Genomic DNA, 18225 nt, shown 5'->3' on the forward strand with positions numbered 1-18225 from the left:
AGGATACTGATGGGAGAAACTGTATCATGTGTCATTCTTTGACCTGGAGCAATTAGTGACATTACAGCACTTCTGTTTTTTCTGTTTGTAGATGAGAATTCATTCCTGCCATGTTAGTAGTGTTTGTGTTTGTTTGGTTGGTTTGTGCAGCTTTGCAAGTTACAGGTTTGAGTATGTTTGTTTTCTTTAGGGCTGAGTATCAGCTGGAAGGGAACATTATTGCTACTTAAAAGAAAAAATAAGCTACTGTTTTGAAATACACGGAGACTTCAGCACAACAGTTGTCAGGAAAAGCTTGTGATAATAGATGGCTTTGTGTTTGCAGCCCTTGGCTGAAGCACCAGACGTGGAAAGCAAGTGATGCTGGAGGTCACTGTATTGCACCAACCTGACAGCAACAGGGCTCGTACCTGCCTACCACAGAAGCTGAATTAATATCTTTGGCTTGTGTAAACTGGCACGCTTCCACTTGAGCTAATTCAGATTTTGGCCTTTTCTGCCGTCTCTTTGACTAATCCAACTTATTTCATGTGACACATTCAATAGTGTAGGGACTTCAGTTGTCTCTGCCTGGTGGTAAAGTGCTCCTGGGACCAAGTGGTGAAAGGCTTCCCATTCCAATGCCAGTTTCTGCAAAGCCTGCTCTTCTCTTATGTTTTTTTTTCTTTCAGACACTCTTCAATGTTATTGAGGAGCTGAGAGGGGCAGAGCAGGAACTGATGACTTCAGCTGGAATAATTCAGCGTACTCGACAGTTGGATTCTCAGCCCTGCTAGAGGGGTGTTGAGTTGTGTCTTTAACCTTCAGGTTTCTGAGCTTGTCTGGTAACTGCTGAAACACAGCTGAAAATGACATTTTTCTGTTTCTTGAAGTGTTTTTAGATATGTGAGGGGCCTTATCAGCTTAGAAGTGGTTTTTTTTAAGTGGCTGACTAATTCTTAAACATTTCATAGTTTACACTCGAAATGTGGTCGAAGTAGGGGGCAGTGGGAAATCAGTAATGAGGAAATGCTTCCCTCATCTTTCTTTAAAGCTTTCTGGGGAACATGTGGGTAGTAATTCTTCTGCAGATTGATTTTTTTTTTTTAACACAGCCTTTGCTTCAAGTTCCTTGAGATCAAGATGCCTTATATTCCTTTCTTGGTTGTGTTTCTTTTCATCCACCTTATCTTACACAGGTCCTTTATGATTATTCTGTTCTTATGGAAGAGGAGTGCTCAGGAGAACCCATCAAGTGACAGTTTATCTGAACAGATAAACTTGTGACTTTGTGACTGCCCTGGTCCTCTCTTTAGGTTTTATTGTTGTGTTGTACCATGATTTCTGTTGTGATGCACTGGAGGAGTCGTGCACAGCCAGCTCCAGTTCTTGTCCTTGAGAGAAGGGAAATGCAAATTCTGTCTGATCCATCCTTCCTTTGTGTTTACTTTTCTTCTTACCCTGTTTTACAAGGGACGTTCAACCTCTAGAAACTGGATCTTTGTTGCCTTCTGTCAGAATTATTAAGGTAACACTGTTTCTGTTGCATAGTTGGATCAGGGAGTTCAGCCAGGCTGTGATGAGGAGCAGGATGACCTTGGCAGTGGGTACAGCTGAGGCAAGAGGGGGGTTCCTGTCTCTACCCCCTGTCTGCACACTGTGATGGTGCATGCAGGGATCAGGGTAACAGGTATCCGTAGGGGAATTCTGAGACTGATCCTTTTTTCTATGCTTCATATTTGGACAGCAGTGTTCTGAAGTTGTTCGCATAATTTATTTATTTTTGCATCTCTGAGCAATCAGACATTGATACCAGGAATCTTTCTACTGTCAGGGATGCCAATAAAGACTTGGGGGCTTTGAGTGATAATTACTATATTGGTTCTGATACTGATTCTCCAGTGCTGGACCTGTATCGTTATGATCCATTGCTTGTGGCATCCATTTTCTACACAGGATTTTGTGCACTGCCTGATATTTAACAGTCTGATATAACTGTTATTTGCAAGGCTGATGGCAGGTTTGTGTTTTTATGTGCCATAATCCTGCTGCGATGTTGAGCCTTGAGGCTCAGAGGTTGGGACTCGCTGGGCTCAGGGACCTCTCTTCCTTTCTTGCAGGGTAGAACATGAGCAGGTAATGCACAAGGAGCACCACTGGGAATCATGTCAGACGAGTCAATCTCAGGGAGTGATCCGGACCTGGACCCGGACTTGGAGCAGGAGGATATGGAAGAGGAGGAGGAGGAAGATGAGGAGGAGGCGATGGAGGAGGACAACGATGGGGATGACGAGGAGGACTTACTTGATGAAAGTGGTAAGTGAATGGGGCTGTGAGTCTCTGCACACATTATATTTATGTTAGAGGAAAATGGCTGTGGCCCCTTAGTAGATTGTATAAGGGTTAGGATTTGTCCAGCTCCTGGTAGGGAGAAGTGCTTACGTGGGTGTTTAGTTTAAATAGGGATTTAATGTAGGTTAAATATGGAGTCCTGGCCAAAAACAGTCCCATAAAGAAAACAAGCCACAAGAGTAAAATGTAAGGAGGATGGAATTTTTAAAATAGCTTCAGATTTTAAGGAAGCAATTATACAAAGAAGTAAATAAATCAATTTACAATTACTTGTGTTGTTAAAAGAATCCAGTGAAAATTTTGCATCACTGGTTTGCCCACAAGTAAAGATTTTAATGGATGCTATAGGCAATTATTGCTCATTTACAATAATAATCTTTAACAGCTGGAAAATGTTCTTTTCTGACAGCATACAGGTTGGGTTCAGTTTTGCTTGTGTGTTTTACAAGATGAAAGGTGGAAGTGCTGACTAAGTAAGTTGTCACCTTCTATCCTCACCTGGTTATACCTGCCCTACTCTCCTCTTCAGGAGAGGACCAGTTCAGGTCAGGACCATTACAGCTGTTTGTGGGCCTGTGCTGTGCAGGTTACATATAAGTGTTATTGGGTAAGTGTCCTGGGTCATGGCATGATCCTAGAAATCAGTTTGTTGGTCCAGCACAAGGGCTGATGTTCTAGGGCATGTAGACAGGAATGCATAGCTCAGGTGGGAATCCCCCAAGCTGAATTTGCCATCAGACTCTTTGTATCATAAAACTGCAGCTGGAACCTAAGGAGCTCTATTTGCTTCCTTTAAAATCCCAATTTTTCATAACTTCAAAGGGTGTGCAGATATTTGAATACACCTACTTAAACCTACTGGGAGTCTTCCTTTTCTTAGCATAGAATGTGTTAAAGACAGATACTTCTCTCTTCTAGTCACTAAAGTATTTTTGGCTTCACAGTACGTTGTTGTCCTCAAGTGTTGTTTGTTTTGTTTTTATATTCTTTTAGCCACGTGCTCCTTGAAGATGCTGGTTTGATTTTAAATGTTTATAAAATGTTTACACAAATTAATTTTATTCCTCTGTTTTTATTAATGTGATCACTTTTTCCTAATGAGAAAGTAGCAGAAAAGGAAGTGTTAGTTCAGGTGAGAAACAAGGGAATTCTCAATACCACAGAGTTGTAGGGCCACAGATTACTTTGTCTCAGAGAGTGGTGGTGACTTTGTCACTTTGTTCATGGGCCCCTGCACCCAGTGGAGCTGTAGGAAGTGTGACATGGTAGCCAAACTTCTATTAATAGAGGGGAGTGGCTGTATGTGATGGGGGATGTATGTCATTCCCCATGGTTATTTTATCCTAGACCCATGTACTTTATCATCAACATGTATATTATTATGGGTGAATAATCATAATTGTTTGTCAAGATTGTTCTTTCCAAAGCAAACAAGATTAATGTTGGTATAAACAAGATTAATGTAGGTATACAGAACATCATTAACTGCTAATGACAGCTGCTTATTTTCATCTTAAAACACCAGAAACATGTTTATGCTTTATATTTCTGTAGCGACTAATTAAAAATAAATTTTAACAAATGTAGAAAATAATGAGGAAGAGTAAAAAGACAATTTACATAAAACTAACATAAAAAGCTTTTATAGTTGTTCATTAGGTACAGGAAAAACCCTCTCTTCCACAATCTGAGCAAGACTAGATTGCCTCTGAGGTTTCAGATTGTTGAGCTTTAATTCTCTCTGCCAGAGTATCAGGATGTTTTCTGGGTGCTTAGATGTACAATTATTTTCTTCTATGGGGAGTCCAGTCTGCTTTTCCTGATAGCTCCTCACAGCTACAGACTACCTCAGAAATGTCATTTGGCATCTGTGTTACCTTAGATCTAACACAGAACCAGTCTCCTGCTGTTTGTCCTATGAAATATAACCAACTGCAGGATTAAGAGGTTTGTTTTATTTTGCCCGTCTGATGTTTGTAGTCCTGTCTTTGTAGATGAATCTCATTCATAAAAATCATCTGAGGAACAGGCAGTTTTATTCACAAGAAGGGGTGCAGTGCTCTAATGTTTATACTATGAAGCATTTAAAAAGCTTAATTTTAATATTTTCTGTTAAAACTTTGTTCTCCCTATTCCCAGCTGTGCTGTTCTCTTCCCCTTCTGGTACTGTGGTTGTTCTGATCCCATTTGGCATCCTGGGGGGATCATTCCCTTGTGGATGGACTCTTGCATATTTCTAGCACTACAAGATTTAGAGTATTATTAATGTTTCACAGTTACTTCCTTGGAAGGACAACAGGCTGCACATATATTTCCTCCAAACTGAAATTAATTACTTGTTTTAAAGACTAGTGATTATAACAATTATAAATGAACATTTTTATTGTTTGCTTGCAAAGTAGTGGCTTTATATTAGGATTTCCATATTCTGATGGTGCCTCAAATGACTTAAGAACCCTCCAGGGTTAATGTAATGTCATCCATCCCTGTTAATAACACCAGTGACTGGTGTTTTGCACATTTAACCTGGTTTTGTCTTTTCGATATATGTTATGTGTGGAGTTAATAGTTGTGAAACTTCAGTTTTGTAATTTTCTTGGAGTTCCTTTTACATTCTGATAATTGAATCTTCAGCTTTGGGACACGTTTGCTCATTTCTGCTCAGTTTTGTTTGCATTTAGTATAGGCTGTCCCATGGATGGTCTAGAGTTTAGTTTGGACTTGTTCGGTACAAGCTTTCAACTTCAAACCTTCTCCCCCTGCCCTCGAGGAAGAAAAAGAGCCTGGAAGGCTTGTTTTCTGAATATTTCTGAGTAAGTGAGAGCTAATAACCACACAGCTTCCATCCTTTATAAGTTTCTTCAGTGGTGGTCAGTTAGTGAACCTTGGCATCACGTGTAGGAGCTCTTACAGCTTTAGTCTTTTATTTTGCTGGTGTGCTCCTTCCAGGCCATTCCTACTCTGCCCCTCAGAACCCCTTCCCAGTGGCTGCCAGCCCGCACGGCCATCCCGGCAGCACGCTTCAATCCTAGCCAGAGGCTTCCACTGCTTCTCCAGCCTTGTCATCCCTGCCCACTTCATCTGTTTTCTCATCACTTGTGGGTTGCAGCCCTTGTTTTACAGTGTTTGATTTTCTGATAGCAGTGCGTGACTGCTAAGAACTTTTTTCGTTAACTCCCTAAATCTTTTTCACTAGAAATGTGGTGTACTGATGACTGTAGAGATAAAGGGCTGTTTCAAGTCCTGCACTTTTTCTCTGATCCTGGTAGTTGCTCAGGGCTGTGTAGAACTCCATAGGAATAAAAGCTGATTTGAGCAAAGAGGAAACAAACCTCCAATATGGATTTTACAGATCCTTTCAAATGCGGGGACTGCTCGTACCTCAGAGCTTTCCTGAGGAAAGCTGTTATGTGTTTGAATGAGTCCCACTGCAGTGCTCTCTTTTCCCACTTTTTGAATGTCTTTGGATTATTCTGATTGAAGTCTCTGGAATTCATTATCTCTTACTCATATGTATTGCTATAATTCTGCTATTAATAGTGATGGCAAGTTGCTTGTTTTCTTACCTCTGAGTATATGGATGAAACACTTTTTTTAAAGTGTAGTTCAGGGGTAGAAGTAGTTGTTCAGTTCTCTGAAAGATTCCTTAATGAGCACAAGCATTCAGACACTGTCCTCAGAGGCTGCTGGTTGTGTTTGCATTACAGGGTGTGTGGTACAGCAGTACTTTTAGGGTATAGCAGTGAACAGTTTTCCAGTACTACAGTAGTACTGCAGTTCTTACTGTACAAATATAGCAGTCAACACCAAATAATAACATATGAGATGCTACTGCTGTGCTATGACAAGCTCCATGGAATTGGCCTTGCCTTCTGCCCTGTGTTGTTCATCTTGTCTGTTTTGTCCTTTCTCATCCCCTCTTTCTTTCCTCAGGGCTGGGAGTGTGCCAACTCTGTGGCATCTCTGTTTGACTAGTGGAGAACTGGAGAAGTTCCCTCTTCCCAGCTCAGACTCATATTGTTCCTCCTACTTCCTGGCAAAGTGCTGGAGCAAACCCAAACTGGTTTGTGTGGGGTTTCTATGGACATACAGGCCCTTCAAGAGGAGTGAATGAGGAGCACAGGTGGTTGGTGGTACAGAACAGCAAGTCCCAGGAGAGGAGGACACATGGGTGCCTGTGCTTTTTTGCTGTGCAGCTCCTCAGCAGGGTGAAGGTGTCAGGGCCAAGTCTCAGAACCCCTGAGAGATTGGCACAGGAGGTGAATGAGGGGAAGAGAGACCCTTTTCCTCATCCTGGCCTCCTAAAACTGTGCTCATCCTGTTTGACATTTGATAGTATCATGACAGATTCAGAGTTACCTTTCCTTTCTGGAGATGATCCACAATATATTTCGGTGGCTGCTTTTTGCTTGAACTTGAGCTGCCACTGGATATCATAGTTTTGAGTTTCCCAACAAGCCAAGGCAGGAATTCATCACTTCAGGTGGCAGCCACTGATGATCCAGATTTGAAGAGTTCTTTGCTTTCCTTGAGCCCTCACTAGAGGAAAGCCTGTTCATTTAAAGGGGTCCTGCTAGATCTGCTTTGCCTACAATTTTCACTTGGTGATGGTTGGGGAAAAAATGTTGGCATGAAATAATAGCAAGAATGGATTTTGTTTAATGTGATGCTCCTTTGTGGCTCTTTGTGGGTCATCATCGTGGTGTGTACAGCAAGGGGTGCAATTACATTGAAAGGAAAATTGATTTGTAGCTGCCTGGGTAATTCCCTTGTGTAACCCAATGGTAAAAATCATTAACACCTTACTTACTAGAAACTTCATTAGAACCTGGAGTTATTAAAGCTGAAATTATTTTGGAAATCTGTTTTTAGAGTCATGTGGAAGTGTGGGTTAATACTTCTTTGAATGGTACATGAATGCATCCTTGAAGTACAGAGATCTGCTACTCATTTTGGAGATGGTGTTATTCATGTGCTTCCCACCCCAAATCATTCCATCTTTTCTTCTCCCCAACAAATTGCTGGAACAAAACGAAACTGTGGGGTGTGTGGGAGTCCCCAGCTGGATGTATGTGGTTGGGAATAGAGCAAATTTCTGTCCTTACAGGGGAAGAGAGGAAAGTCTTTGGTATAAATCTGTTCATTTTGAAGGCTCCTCCTGCTCAAATGCATCAGTTTTTGCTTTTCAACTGAAGTTATTCTTAAAAATTAGGTCATGTTATCCTCACCTGTATGAAACAGGCAGAAAAAGAGTGTGGAGACAGTCTCCTGAACAATACCCTACTAAATGGTATCCTATTATATATCATTTATATCCAGATTTAGAAAAGCCCATTCTGCTGGAGGAAAAAAATAGGATGATAAAAGGAACTACTGTTAGAAAGTAATTTACCTGCACTCTTTACTCGATTTGGATGGTCCTGCTTGTGTTGGTAAATGGAGATTTGTCCCAGCAGTCTGAAATCTTTTTGCCTTCTACTTTTGACCAGACTGCACACCATTTTCTCTTAGGAAACACTGATCTTAAGTTGTCCTCCCTATCTACTGGAAAATGAAATATATTCCTTAAGAAGAGGAGGAAGAAATACATACTTACTTCTCTAATCTCTCAAACTCCTTTTAGAAAGCAGCCTTTCACAACTGTGTCTTCGGGTGGCATCAGGGGCAGATGGGCATCCCAAGGTCGAGACAGCCTCAGACAGCAGCTGCTCTTTGAGGAACCTTGTACTGAGCTGCTTCCATCTGCTGCAGTACATGGCACAGTTGGCTTGGTTGCTGCTTGCTTTCTTCCTCAGTCTAGTGACATGTGCTTTGATCTCCTGTCCTTGTTTAGCTGGTGGCAGGGGCTAAGGAAAGGCATAGGCCCATCAGAGTAAGCTTGGAGTGGAGAGCAGGCTCTTTTTCTTGATTGAAAGTGGATGAGATGGAGGAAAAGGTGTGGAAAGAAGCAAAAGTCAGGTCATTCCTAAATCTGGAAAAGCACTGAAGATGATCATGAGGGTGGCTTTAATTTTGAGCTCTGCTGTGTTCTGTGTGTATATATTACAGAGTGATGGGTGCCCATAAGAGATAATCCTGTAATTTAATCTGCAAATTGAACTTTGTAGAGTGCAAGGTGGATTTCTTGGGGAAAGGGGAAGAGTGGTGATTGATGTCTTCCCATTTTTTCCTACTTGATGGACTTCCCTATCTAGATTCTTTTATTTTGGTTACTTGTGACTGGATGCAGCTCCCTCTAGAGCCCACCAGTACTATTTCCAAGGAAGCTGGAAGGGCATATCCTGGGGAAAGCAAACCTCTGCTCAAGTCTAAGATTTTGCCTACAAAATGGCTCTGATATTATTAAACCTTAGAAGCCAAACCTGAACTTCCATGTACCACTGTGCACTTTGCTGTTCTTAAACAGCCAGGTAGATTTTAATGCTTGTACTAACTTTGTAGACTGTCTTCTGAGCCAATAATTGCCTGCACAGAGGATGAGTGGTGTGGTATCATAGAGGTACAGAAGTAATCACTGCCTGTGAAAGAACTTACTTGTGAAGTATTATCCTGCATATTAACATGTGTTTAAACTTTATCAAATTGTTTTAGGAAACTGCATTACCTTGGAAAATGATCCTGATGGATCAGTGTGTTTAAATGTGCATTATCATACAGGTGCAGACTGGGGCTCAGCCTCAAGTCAGATGGCTGTGGGTAACTCGGTCAGCAAGTACACATCTAACTGCAGATTTTGGATGCATTTCTCAGGTGACTTGGTGTAACTAAGAAGTTGAGAGCTTTCTATTGTTTTCTCAGATAAGTGATAAGAGCTTTGTCTGTTAAGGGTGTGCTCTCTGCATCCACAAATCTGAAGTTCAAGGCTTGTGTTGGTTTTCCCAAGACTCAGAAAGTTAGGAGCTGGCTGGTTTCTATGTTTCCACAATTCAGCTGAATAAAATACAAACGATAAGAGTTAGTATCAAAGCAGAAAAGAGACTGGATGCTAGCATTTGCAGTTTTAGCAATCTTGCTTGCTGAGTAGTATGGAAGGGTCACATTAAAATCGTGGAGAAGTAGATTTGTCTCTCACTTATGCAAGAGCCCCACTGATGTCTCTGGGAACTTTGCTTTGTTACAGCAGGCTGCAGATTTGAACCATTATTTTTATTCTGGCAGTTTCCCGGTAGCACAGTCTGTCTGTCAGAACAAATGCTGTTTCTGTGAGCAGTCTGAGGGGCTTGGACCTGCCCAGCTAGCAGGAGTCTCCATCCCCAGCACACTGTGGGGGAGCTCCTAATGCTTGTGCAAACCCTGGGGCAGGCACTCAGCTCCCTTGAACTGGATTTGCTGGACCCATGACATGGCAACATTAAAGAAGAATCCTCTTGGGTGCTTTGCTGGGAACAGCCAGTGCTGGATGCTTTGTTAGCTCCCCTTCTGCCCATTCTGAAGCCGCAGGTCACCTGGCTGGGTATTTTGTTGTGTTGGGGCAGTTTGGGTTGTGGGAGGATGATAGAGGTTTCTTGCTTTCCGGCTGTTTGCCAATGAATCTGGGAGGAATAGGGGAAGATAACAGGAACGGGGAGGAGCGTGGGAGGAGCGGTGCCTGGGGTTTGGAGGGGTCTGTTGACTGATTCCAGGCTTTTAAGTAACCCTGTGAACTGGGTTATTCTCAGCAGGGTGAGGTGTGGCTTGAGGGCTGCTGTGGGAAGGAGGGATGAGATGCCGAGGAGTGCTGTCCCCCCAGCCCCCTGCTCAGGGGGTTACAGACTGACGGTGGTGCAGGTCAGTCGCTGAGCCTTTCGCCATCTGCCTGCTCTGTCCCAAAGTTCAGACTCTTTCCCGGTCTCCTCAGCTTATCCCGAGCAGGGGAAAGCTCCGAAAGAAAACGTCAGTGACTCCCCTGCCCGCCTCCCAGGCGCCCTGACAGCAGCTTCCTTTTCGAGAGGGTGGCACAAAGTCTGGCATAGTCGAAGTGTTATATAACCCGGAGTAATGACTTGCTTTACTTCTTTAAAAGGAGGTGATGACGCCAGAGCTCTGCTTCCTTCAGAGCCGCCGATTGGGTGCAGGGCCTGGCAGATCTCGTGAAATGATGGGGTGTTATAAAGAGCTACACTTTTCCCCCTTTCTTTTTCTCCCTCCTTCCCTTTGATCTATTGCGTATGATGGAACACAAAATAGAAATCCTTCTATGCAGTTCAAGAGCAGCCCACGCCCATGGCTCTGCATTTTCTATATATATGTACATGGAGTTTTTCAGATTTTTTTTTTTGCCCGTTTTTTATCTATTCTCTTAAAGCTGCCACAAACGTGAGAGCAGCATGAAGGCACGGGGAGCAGTGAGTGAGCAGTTATTAATGGAACAAAACATTGCTCCAAGTCTTCTTCCTGCTTTTCTGATAAGCTTTGCAGTTTATAGAGGTAGTGCTTTATTGGCCAAAACCTTGCTTTTTTCTTTCCATAAAGCAGCCAGAGAATCTCTAACAAAGGACAGTCCCGCTTCCTTCTCTGTCACGCTTGGTACCTTTTGCCCCATGAACGTTTCCATCGTCAGCTTTGTACTGCACGTAGTCATTGCTGACAGATACTGTATTCCCTCATCTGCAGCTTCTGAAACCCTGATGAAATCACACGGAAACTAATTAGCAAATTTGTAATGTGGTATTTTCCCTCTTGAACAGGTAAGGAGTGGCAAAGTCACTTTGCCAAGGTTGCCCGATGAGTGTGAAGAAGGCAAAGTGAAAATCCTCTGCTTTGCATTTTAGGCAGCACCCCTTTTATGTTGCAATGTATGAGGTGAAACACTTCTCTGATTTTCATTTGAGTTTGAAGTGGTGCAAGGGGTCCTTATCTTCATTTTCCGTGGTATTGTGCTGGTTTTAATGACTGGTTAAATAAAATGTACATGTAGCTATATGTTGTACAAAGATAATATTAAATAAGAAGAGTTTGGAAGGAGAGAAGGAACTTTTAATTAAATTAAAAGTATTCTTCAGATTTTAAAACACTATCACATTACAGTTATTTCCTTTATCTTTTTAATTTCTTGCTTAGGCTCTACAGAAACTGCAACACTGAGCTTTCAGAAGTGTCTAGCTCATCATTTGGATCAAAGTGTTTTTTATTTCATTAACAGTAGTTTGTACTACAGATGTTGAAAATGTCTTGTTCACATTTTCTTCAACATGCAGTTCACTGACTCAGTCTCAAAAAAATTCTAAGTAGGAGTCAGAAGACTTTATTTTCACTTGCAGATATGCAAATAGGAATGAGACAGAAGAAAGCTACAAGATAAAATCTTTTTGGGCTAGGTGAACAGAAACTTCTAGTTTAAATCTGTGTCAAAACAAATTTTGCAATTAATCTGCAGGTAATCTTCATCTATGTAAAATATTTAAATACTTGAACTGTTAGAAACCATTTAAAAAATGGCACTTTTGTGTACTCTTAGCTTGTGATTTATGTCAAATTTGCACATACCTGAAAATGAAGGGAATTACATTAAACTTGTACAAAATCACGCTTCTGTGGTGCACATATACAATTGTGTCATCTTCAGCAGTAAAAATGTAGCAAGTTACAGAAAGATGAAGAATCAGTTTCTTGAATATAACTGGGATTGTAACTCAGTGGATTTAGCTTTGATTAAGATTATGATAAATATCTGTGGTATAAATTCTTTAACTTAAAATCATTACATTTTGTCTAATAATAGCTCGTTTTCTTCAATACATTTTAACAACCTTTGAAAGCCTTCGTCTGAAATCTCAAGCAGTGTGTTTTGCCTCAGTAAGAGTCTGAAAAGCATTTGCAGGAGGTGTTGCATTGTGTCACTACCTGAATTTTGTGTTACATTATATAAGACTTCCCACTCCCCCGTTTATTATTTTAGATGAGTGTGGGAAATAAAATAAACCCAGATTTATATGACTAAAAGTAAAATGAGGAAAAAACAGATTTATCACATTTTATGCCTTGTGGTTCAGTCCAAAACTCACTAAAGTCAATGGAAAAACTCCTCTCATTTTCCATGGTTGGTTTAGATCTTATCAAAAAGAATTTTTATTTACAGTGCAGTGTTTGTTTAAAAAGCAAATGATTCTCAAAGCCAGCAATACCCAGTTGCCAATACATGGTGTTATGGAGTTCAAGTGTGATTCTATCTGAACTGTTTTAGGTGGATAAATGCCACCTTATACCACGTCCAACTCAAACCTGATAGTCTTGTGTGTTTTCCATGTTGCTAAAACAACATGGAAAATAGGACAGGGAAAGTGGCCTTAACGATAGGTGTACTGACAGGTGATAATCAAGAGTGAAATGTGGCTGTCAAGCCTAGTTTCTGTTTAATGACTTACAAACAATTTGGGTTTGTAGGCTACTCGTTGGAGGTCAGCAGGTTGCACAGAAGGAGCTGGTGGATGTGGAACATGGCTGTGAGAAAGCTGTGGGATGGGAAATATTGATATTTTATGAAAATACAAACTTTATAGTGTTGTTTGGTTGTTTTGTTTTTTCTAATAGGAGAATCAAGTTGTTTGCAAGGGAACCTCTCAGGTGATAACAATTTCTTGAGAAGCCGCTTGTGATGTATAGCACAGTTGTACAATTGCAAAGAGCTTGTGGTTTGGGATGAGGTAGGTGAGGTGTGACAGCTGGGTAAGATTTCAGACCCTGTAGGGGAGGGAGAGCATTCTTCCTTGCTGGTAAGACTGGCCTCAGAGAAAAGCTATTCAGTAAATGGACTTATCTGTAACAAGATTACCTTCCATGAGGAGATCATTTTATAAACTGACTGTTTCTGGCAGATCTAATTCTTGGCTGTGTGAATATGTATTTTTCCTGCCTAACAGTGATGGCCTCACCAGAGGGCTGTTGTGAGAAGAAGAGCTAGAAAAGTTCCTCTTCCACTTTGCACACTAAGCTGAAGAAGAAAATTCCCTTTTTATTGCTGTCTGCAGAAGGACAGGTATAGGTTACCTGTTTCACCCAGTGTATTGAACTGCCATTTTCCTCATCCTTGACTGCTGTAGTAAGTGTGTGTTGGGGTTTAACCCCAGCTGGCAACTCAGCCGTAAAGAGCTGCTCACTCACTCTCCCCCAGTGGGATGGAGGAATTAAAAGGGTAAGAGTGACAAGTGGGTTGAGATAAAGACAGTTTAAGGAATTCATTCCTCATTTGCCATGGGCAGGCAGGTGTTCAGCCATCCCCAGGAAAGCTGGGCTCCATCACAGTAACAGTGACTTGGGAAGACAAATAGTATCACTCCAAACATCCCTTCCTCCTCCTCCTCCTTCTTTCCCCAGCTCTATATGCTAAGTATGACACCATATGGTCTGGGATGTCCCCTGGGTCAGCTGGGGTCAGCTGTCCCAGTTGTGTCCCTTCCTAACTCCTTCTGCACCCCCATCCTGCTCCCTGGTTGGGTGGGGTGAGAGGCAGAAAAGGCCTTGACTCTGTGTAAGTCCCACTTACCAATAACAAAAACATCTCTGTATTATCAACACTTTTTGCAGCACAAATCCAAAACACAGCTCCATGCTAGCTGCTTCTTCTATGAAGAAAATTAACTCTCTTCCAGTTAAAACCAGCACAGCATGCCTTGCAAAGTACCCAGTTGTATTTGCACAAATACTTGTCTTTAAATCTTGCTTCATAGTTTCATAAGTCTGTTAGGTCAGATGCTGAGGTCATGTTTGCTTATTTATTCCAACCCTACAAAGTCCTTATAAGGCCTGTTACAAGATCCTTGGCTATATGCTTCTTAATATATTTGTCCCTCTTTCCCCCCTTTATAAACACTGTGTTCTTGTGTACCAGCCAGGCTGTTTGAATCTGTGACACAGGTGAAAGGGCTGTCCTGTCACTGTGACTCTTAATTGTAATACAGTTCATCTTTTCTTTGGTAAAATTTATATAGCTCTAATTGTGAAAAAGCACCTTGGGCTTGTTTCAAAGCTGTGATGTACCCTGAAGCACTGAGGGTATTTTGATGGTAGCATTCACTGTGCCCTGCCACCCCCTCAAGTGAAAGGTCACATAGAAATGGCTGGAGTCACACACAGGGTAGCTGGGCTCTGCCCTGGCTGTGCTTGCAGACCTTTAGATCAACCTTTGCTGTTAGAAGCTCATTGTCCTGGAGTCCTGCAGGTCTGTGCCAGGGCTGTTTGGACACAGCCTGCTTTGGGTTTCTTGTGCCCATCCTGGTTTTCCCAACACTCACTCACCAGTTGTTTCAATAAAGAGCTGACTTCATTACCTGGCCAAATGCTCACTAGCAGCGGGCTAATTTCATTACCTGTCTGTCAGCCCAGGTTTGCTGCTTGTTACTGGCATTGGATATGTCTGTGAAGGGAATTAGGCATGGAAAAAGCCTCTGTAACACTGGAGAAGGATGGATAGCCTTTAGGAGTTCAACCACAGCTTTAAAGGACTTGTTTGCTCTTGTATTTATTTATTTTCTCCTGTGCCTGTCCTGGTACAGATGGATGATGGGGACAAAGGCTCACTTAGAGTAAACTCACACTCCACAAATTCTGGCAGGTTGTTTCCTAAAAACTGGGATATCTCATTCATAAAACATTTGCTACACGAGAGCCTTCTGCAACTCACAGTGCTGTGCGAGCTGCTGATTTAATGAAGTGAACAGGAGGCTCTTTCACCTGCTACTGTACAGACAGGTTACCAGCTCCATCGAATTGCTCAGGTTGCTTGGAAATCAGCAGGCATCATGCAAGTAGTTCGTCGGATCGCGACTGGTTTCAAAGCCAGAGCGGCTGTACTTCTTTTTGCATCTCACTCCCTCCCACCCTCTTTCCCTTTTGTGCTCTGAAACTTGGGAGCAGGGTTACGGTCCCGCGTGTCCCCTGCTCTGAACGTCCTGTTGTCTGTTGGGATTCCCCTTGCGCGGGGCCCCAGCGGAGCCTGAATGGTTATGTAAGGATTTTTATTTTATTCTCAGTCTTGGTCTCTGCCACTAGTTGAACTGGATCACAGGCTGAGTGAATGGGATCTGGTCCGTACGGCGTGCAGCTCCAGAGGGGAGAGACCTCCCCCGTACACACCCACTCGGCCTCCCTGCTCCTCTTCTCTCTTCTCAAACTCTTTTTCCCAGGTATAACCGAGCTGCTCCCGCCGATCGGGAGCACGTACCGAAGCCAAACCGTCCCGGCAGCACCGCCCCAGGCATCGGCCCCCAGTGGAGCAGCAGCTCCTCGGGCAGGGCTGTGCTGTTTGACTCTCCGAGCAGGGGAGGAGATAGTGGCAGTTTTTATTTAGGCTGAACACGAGGCATATTTAACTAGTTATGTAACGGTGACCCCGGTCCGTCTCGGCTGGGTGCAGGGAGGATATGTGCGCACTGATTCCCGTCACACCGGCGGGGTGGATTCAACCACTGCGAGCTATTTACCAAAGTTATTTTCAGAAACCTTAAGTGCAGGTTTCCCTGCCTGTACCCTGGACTGTTTTATCAGGAGGCATTTCCCGCCTGCGAACTGAACAGCCAGTGAGAGTGGATTTAGTGCTCGCTGGGCTGCGGGCAGAGATAAGGAGTTGTCGGGAGTGACTGGAAACTTTTGTCCTGAAGACCCTGAGGCAAGAATAGCAGAAGGGCTGAGAGTGTGCGGCCAAGGTGAACAAGTGTGCGGGCAGAGGGCTTGCCCTGGTGCACTGAGCAGCATGTTACTCTTGGATGAGTCTCAGCAGTTTCCAGGTAGGACACAGGTTGGATTTTTTGTGGGTTGATTTTTCTTTTTTTTTTCCTCCCTTGTTTTCTTTTCCCTCTTGCTCTCCTGTTATAGGCCTCTCATTTTCCCACCCCTGTGCCAGAGCACCCCACTCACTGGCCAGCAAAGTGCATCAGGAACTGAGACTCTTCTGTGGGGCTCAGGTTTTAGTATGCTCCCTAATAGGCAGGGATGAAAGTCATTGAGTTTTCAGAGTCTTGCAGTGCCTGTTGGCCTGATGGAGGAGATATGAGAAGGAAGCTCTTTATGTTTTAATTCTGAAGTCTTTGATGGTGTGACATTCTGGGTCCAGCTGTTGTAATTCTGCAAATGGAATTTTTAGAGAGGAGGCAGTTGTTAATAGCGGTATTATTTTATATTCAGTGTCCTCTCTCCTACACCCTGCAACTTTTTGTGAATGCTTTCCCTTCAACATCCTACTTGATAAGAGTTTTGAGAGCTTCTTCTGTCAGTGAAATGCTTGGTGACTTGGTGACCGGGCAGCAATCTGGGCAGGCAGAGCTATTGGTGCTTGCTCCAGATTCCCTAATTAGTGCCTAAGAGACTAAGAGCTACTTGGCCCTTTTTCCCCCCCATCAAGTGGAAGATGCTGGTGAAACCATCGCAGGAGTTTACAGTTTGGGAATGGCTGCCACTTAGTTTGCTTGCTGGTGGGAGGATGTTGTGTGTTGGAGAAAAAACTTTGTTAAGATTTGAAGAACTTTTTCAATTTGTAATTTAACTTGTTGCTTTGTGGTCAGGTACTTGAGGATTCCAGGCTTCTTCCACCTTGTTCATGTGGCAAATACCTCCAAAAGTCATGCTATGAACTTAATAGACTGGTCAGGAACGGTCCCCAGGAGTTCCAGCTCTGGATTCCTGGTTTATTATAAAAGTGCAGTGCAGTGTGGTCATCATGAGGAGTTTTTATAGAAGTAAGCTATGCAATATTTGTTATCCATTAGTGAGAGAGGTGGATTCCAGGAAAAAAAAAAAAAATCCATCTTATTTCTCTGGTTGTGGTGGCAGGACGAAGAAGCTAATTCTGGGAGAGTGTGAACTGAGAAAAGAAAGGAATTACAATAGAAAATGAGTTTGGATAAATGAGGAATCTGGGTGATGATACAAGTGGCTTATGTAACTTAGTCTAGATAATAGGTATAAAAACAGAAGATGGGGAGGGGAAGATGCTTTTGGAAATGGCACTGTAGGTCGTACATGGAGGGGGAATGCAAGGTTAGAGGCCTTCCAAAAATTTTGGGTAGAAAGATCTTTTGGGGTAATTTGTAGAAAAGTAAGAGAGCAAGAGTGAAATTAACTCCTCCTTGTACAGTATTGCTTCCCAATTTGTAAAGTCTGGGGCAAGGTTTATCATAGTCTACCAGTAGAAAATTCTTTCTCTTTGAGGAAGCTTTTGTAACTGATCTAGTGAGGTTGTGTCCTGGCTGGTGGATCCAGGAGAGTCTCAGTCACGCTTTTCCATAGCCTTCTTGTCCCAAGAGATGACAAAACTGCACAAGGTCACTGAATGAGTCTGGGACAGAACTGACACATCATGTTCTTCCCTGCTTTTGTGCTTCAACCACTGTTCAGTGTTTCTTTTCCTCTCTAGTTTATATGACTTTTCCTCACTCCAGGTCTTCAAAGTAGCAAGCACCTGTATGTGCAGTGCTGTGCTACCTTTTTGTTATTTTATAAATGTTTCTGGAAAGTTAGAGAGGATTTTTAGATTATTTTTATGGTAGCACGCACCAGCTAGCAAATCAAGTTTTGTTGAAGTACAATACCTATCCTCCTGTTACCCTGCAAGAAAAAGATATCTTATTTAAAGATCCCTGTTTTCTCCCCATATGCACATATATACTACTTTTTTGACTGTAGGGGTAATTTTAATTTTGGCAACCTTTCTTTTCCAGGCTTAGCTTTTGGGGTGTTGTGTATTTTGGATGGGGGTGGCCTTGTGACATTGTGGCTTCGATTTGTATGAGTCTGATTGCCATGAACAACTTTGCAGCCCTTTGTCAAACTCCTTTAGCAGCACCCACAGCAGCACCAATCTTTTGAAAAGGAAAACAGATTGTTCTTTCAGTGGTGGTGTTCCATCCTGGTCTTATTAGCTTTCTCCAGTGCTCTCAGTCACTTTTCTGGCTGCAGTTGATGGGAGAAGTGCCAGTGGAATGC

The 18225-nt window shown here is 42.7% G+C and overlaps 1 protein-coding gene across 3 annotated transcripts in view; it reads left to right on the plus strand.

The window, feature by feature from the left end:
• Nucleotides 1-2076: 2076 nt before the first annotated feature.
• The window catches only part of RAD54L2 (RAD54 like 2), a 44897-nt gene continuing 28748 nt past the window's right edge, over nucleotides 2077-18225 (plus strand). For 2 of the 3 annotated variants that reach the window (XM_032698948.1, XM_032698946.1), the window contains exon 1: nucleotides 2077-2295. In XM_032698948.1, the coding sequence (XP_032554839.1) occupies nucleotides 2145-2295 (151 nt within the window). In that variant the 5' untranslated portion in view covers nucleotides 2077-2144. Of the gene's footprint in view, nucleotides 2296-15329; nucleotides 16032-18225 lie in introns of those variants that run through there. The other variant, XM_032698947.1, reaches the window with a different exon arrangement.

Source organism: Chiroxiphia lanceolata, chromosome 11 (assembly GCF_009829145.1).
Source record: "Chiroxiphia lanceolata isolate bChiLan1 chromosome 11, bChiLan1.pri, whole genome shotgun sequence".
Lineage (NCBI taxonomy): Eukaryota > Metazoa > Chordata > Aves > Passeriformes > Pipridae > Chiroxiphia > Chiroxiphia lanceolata.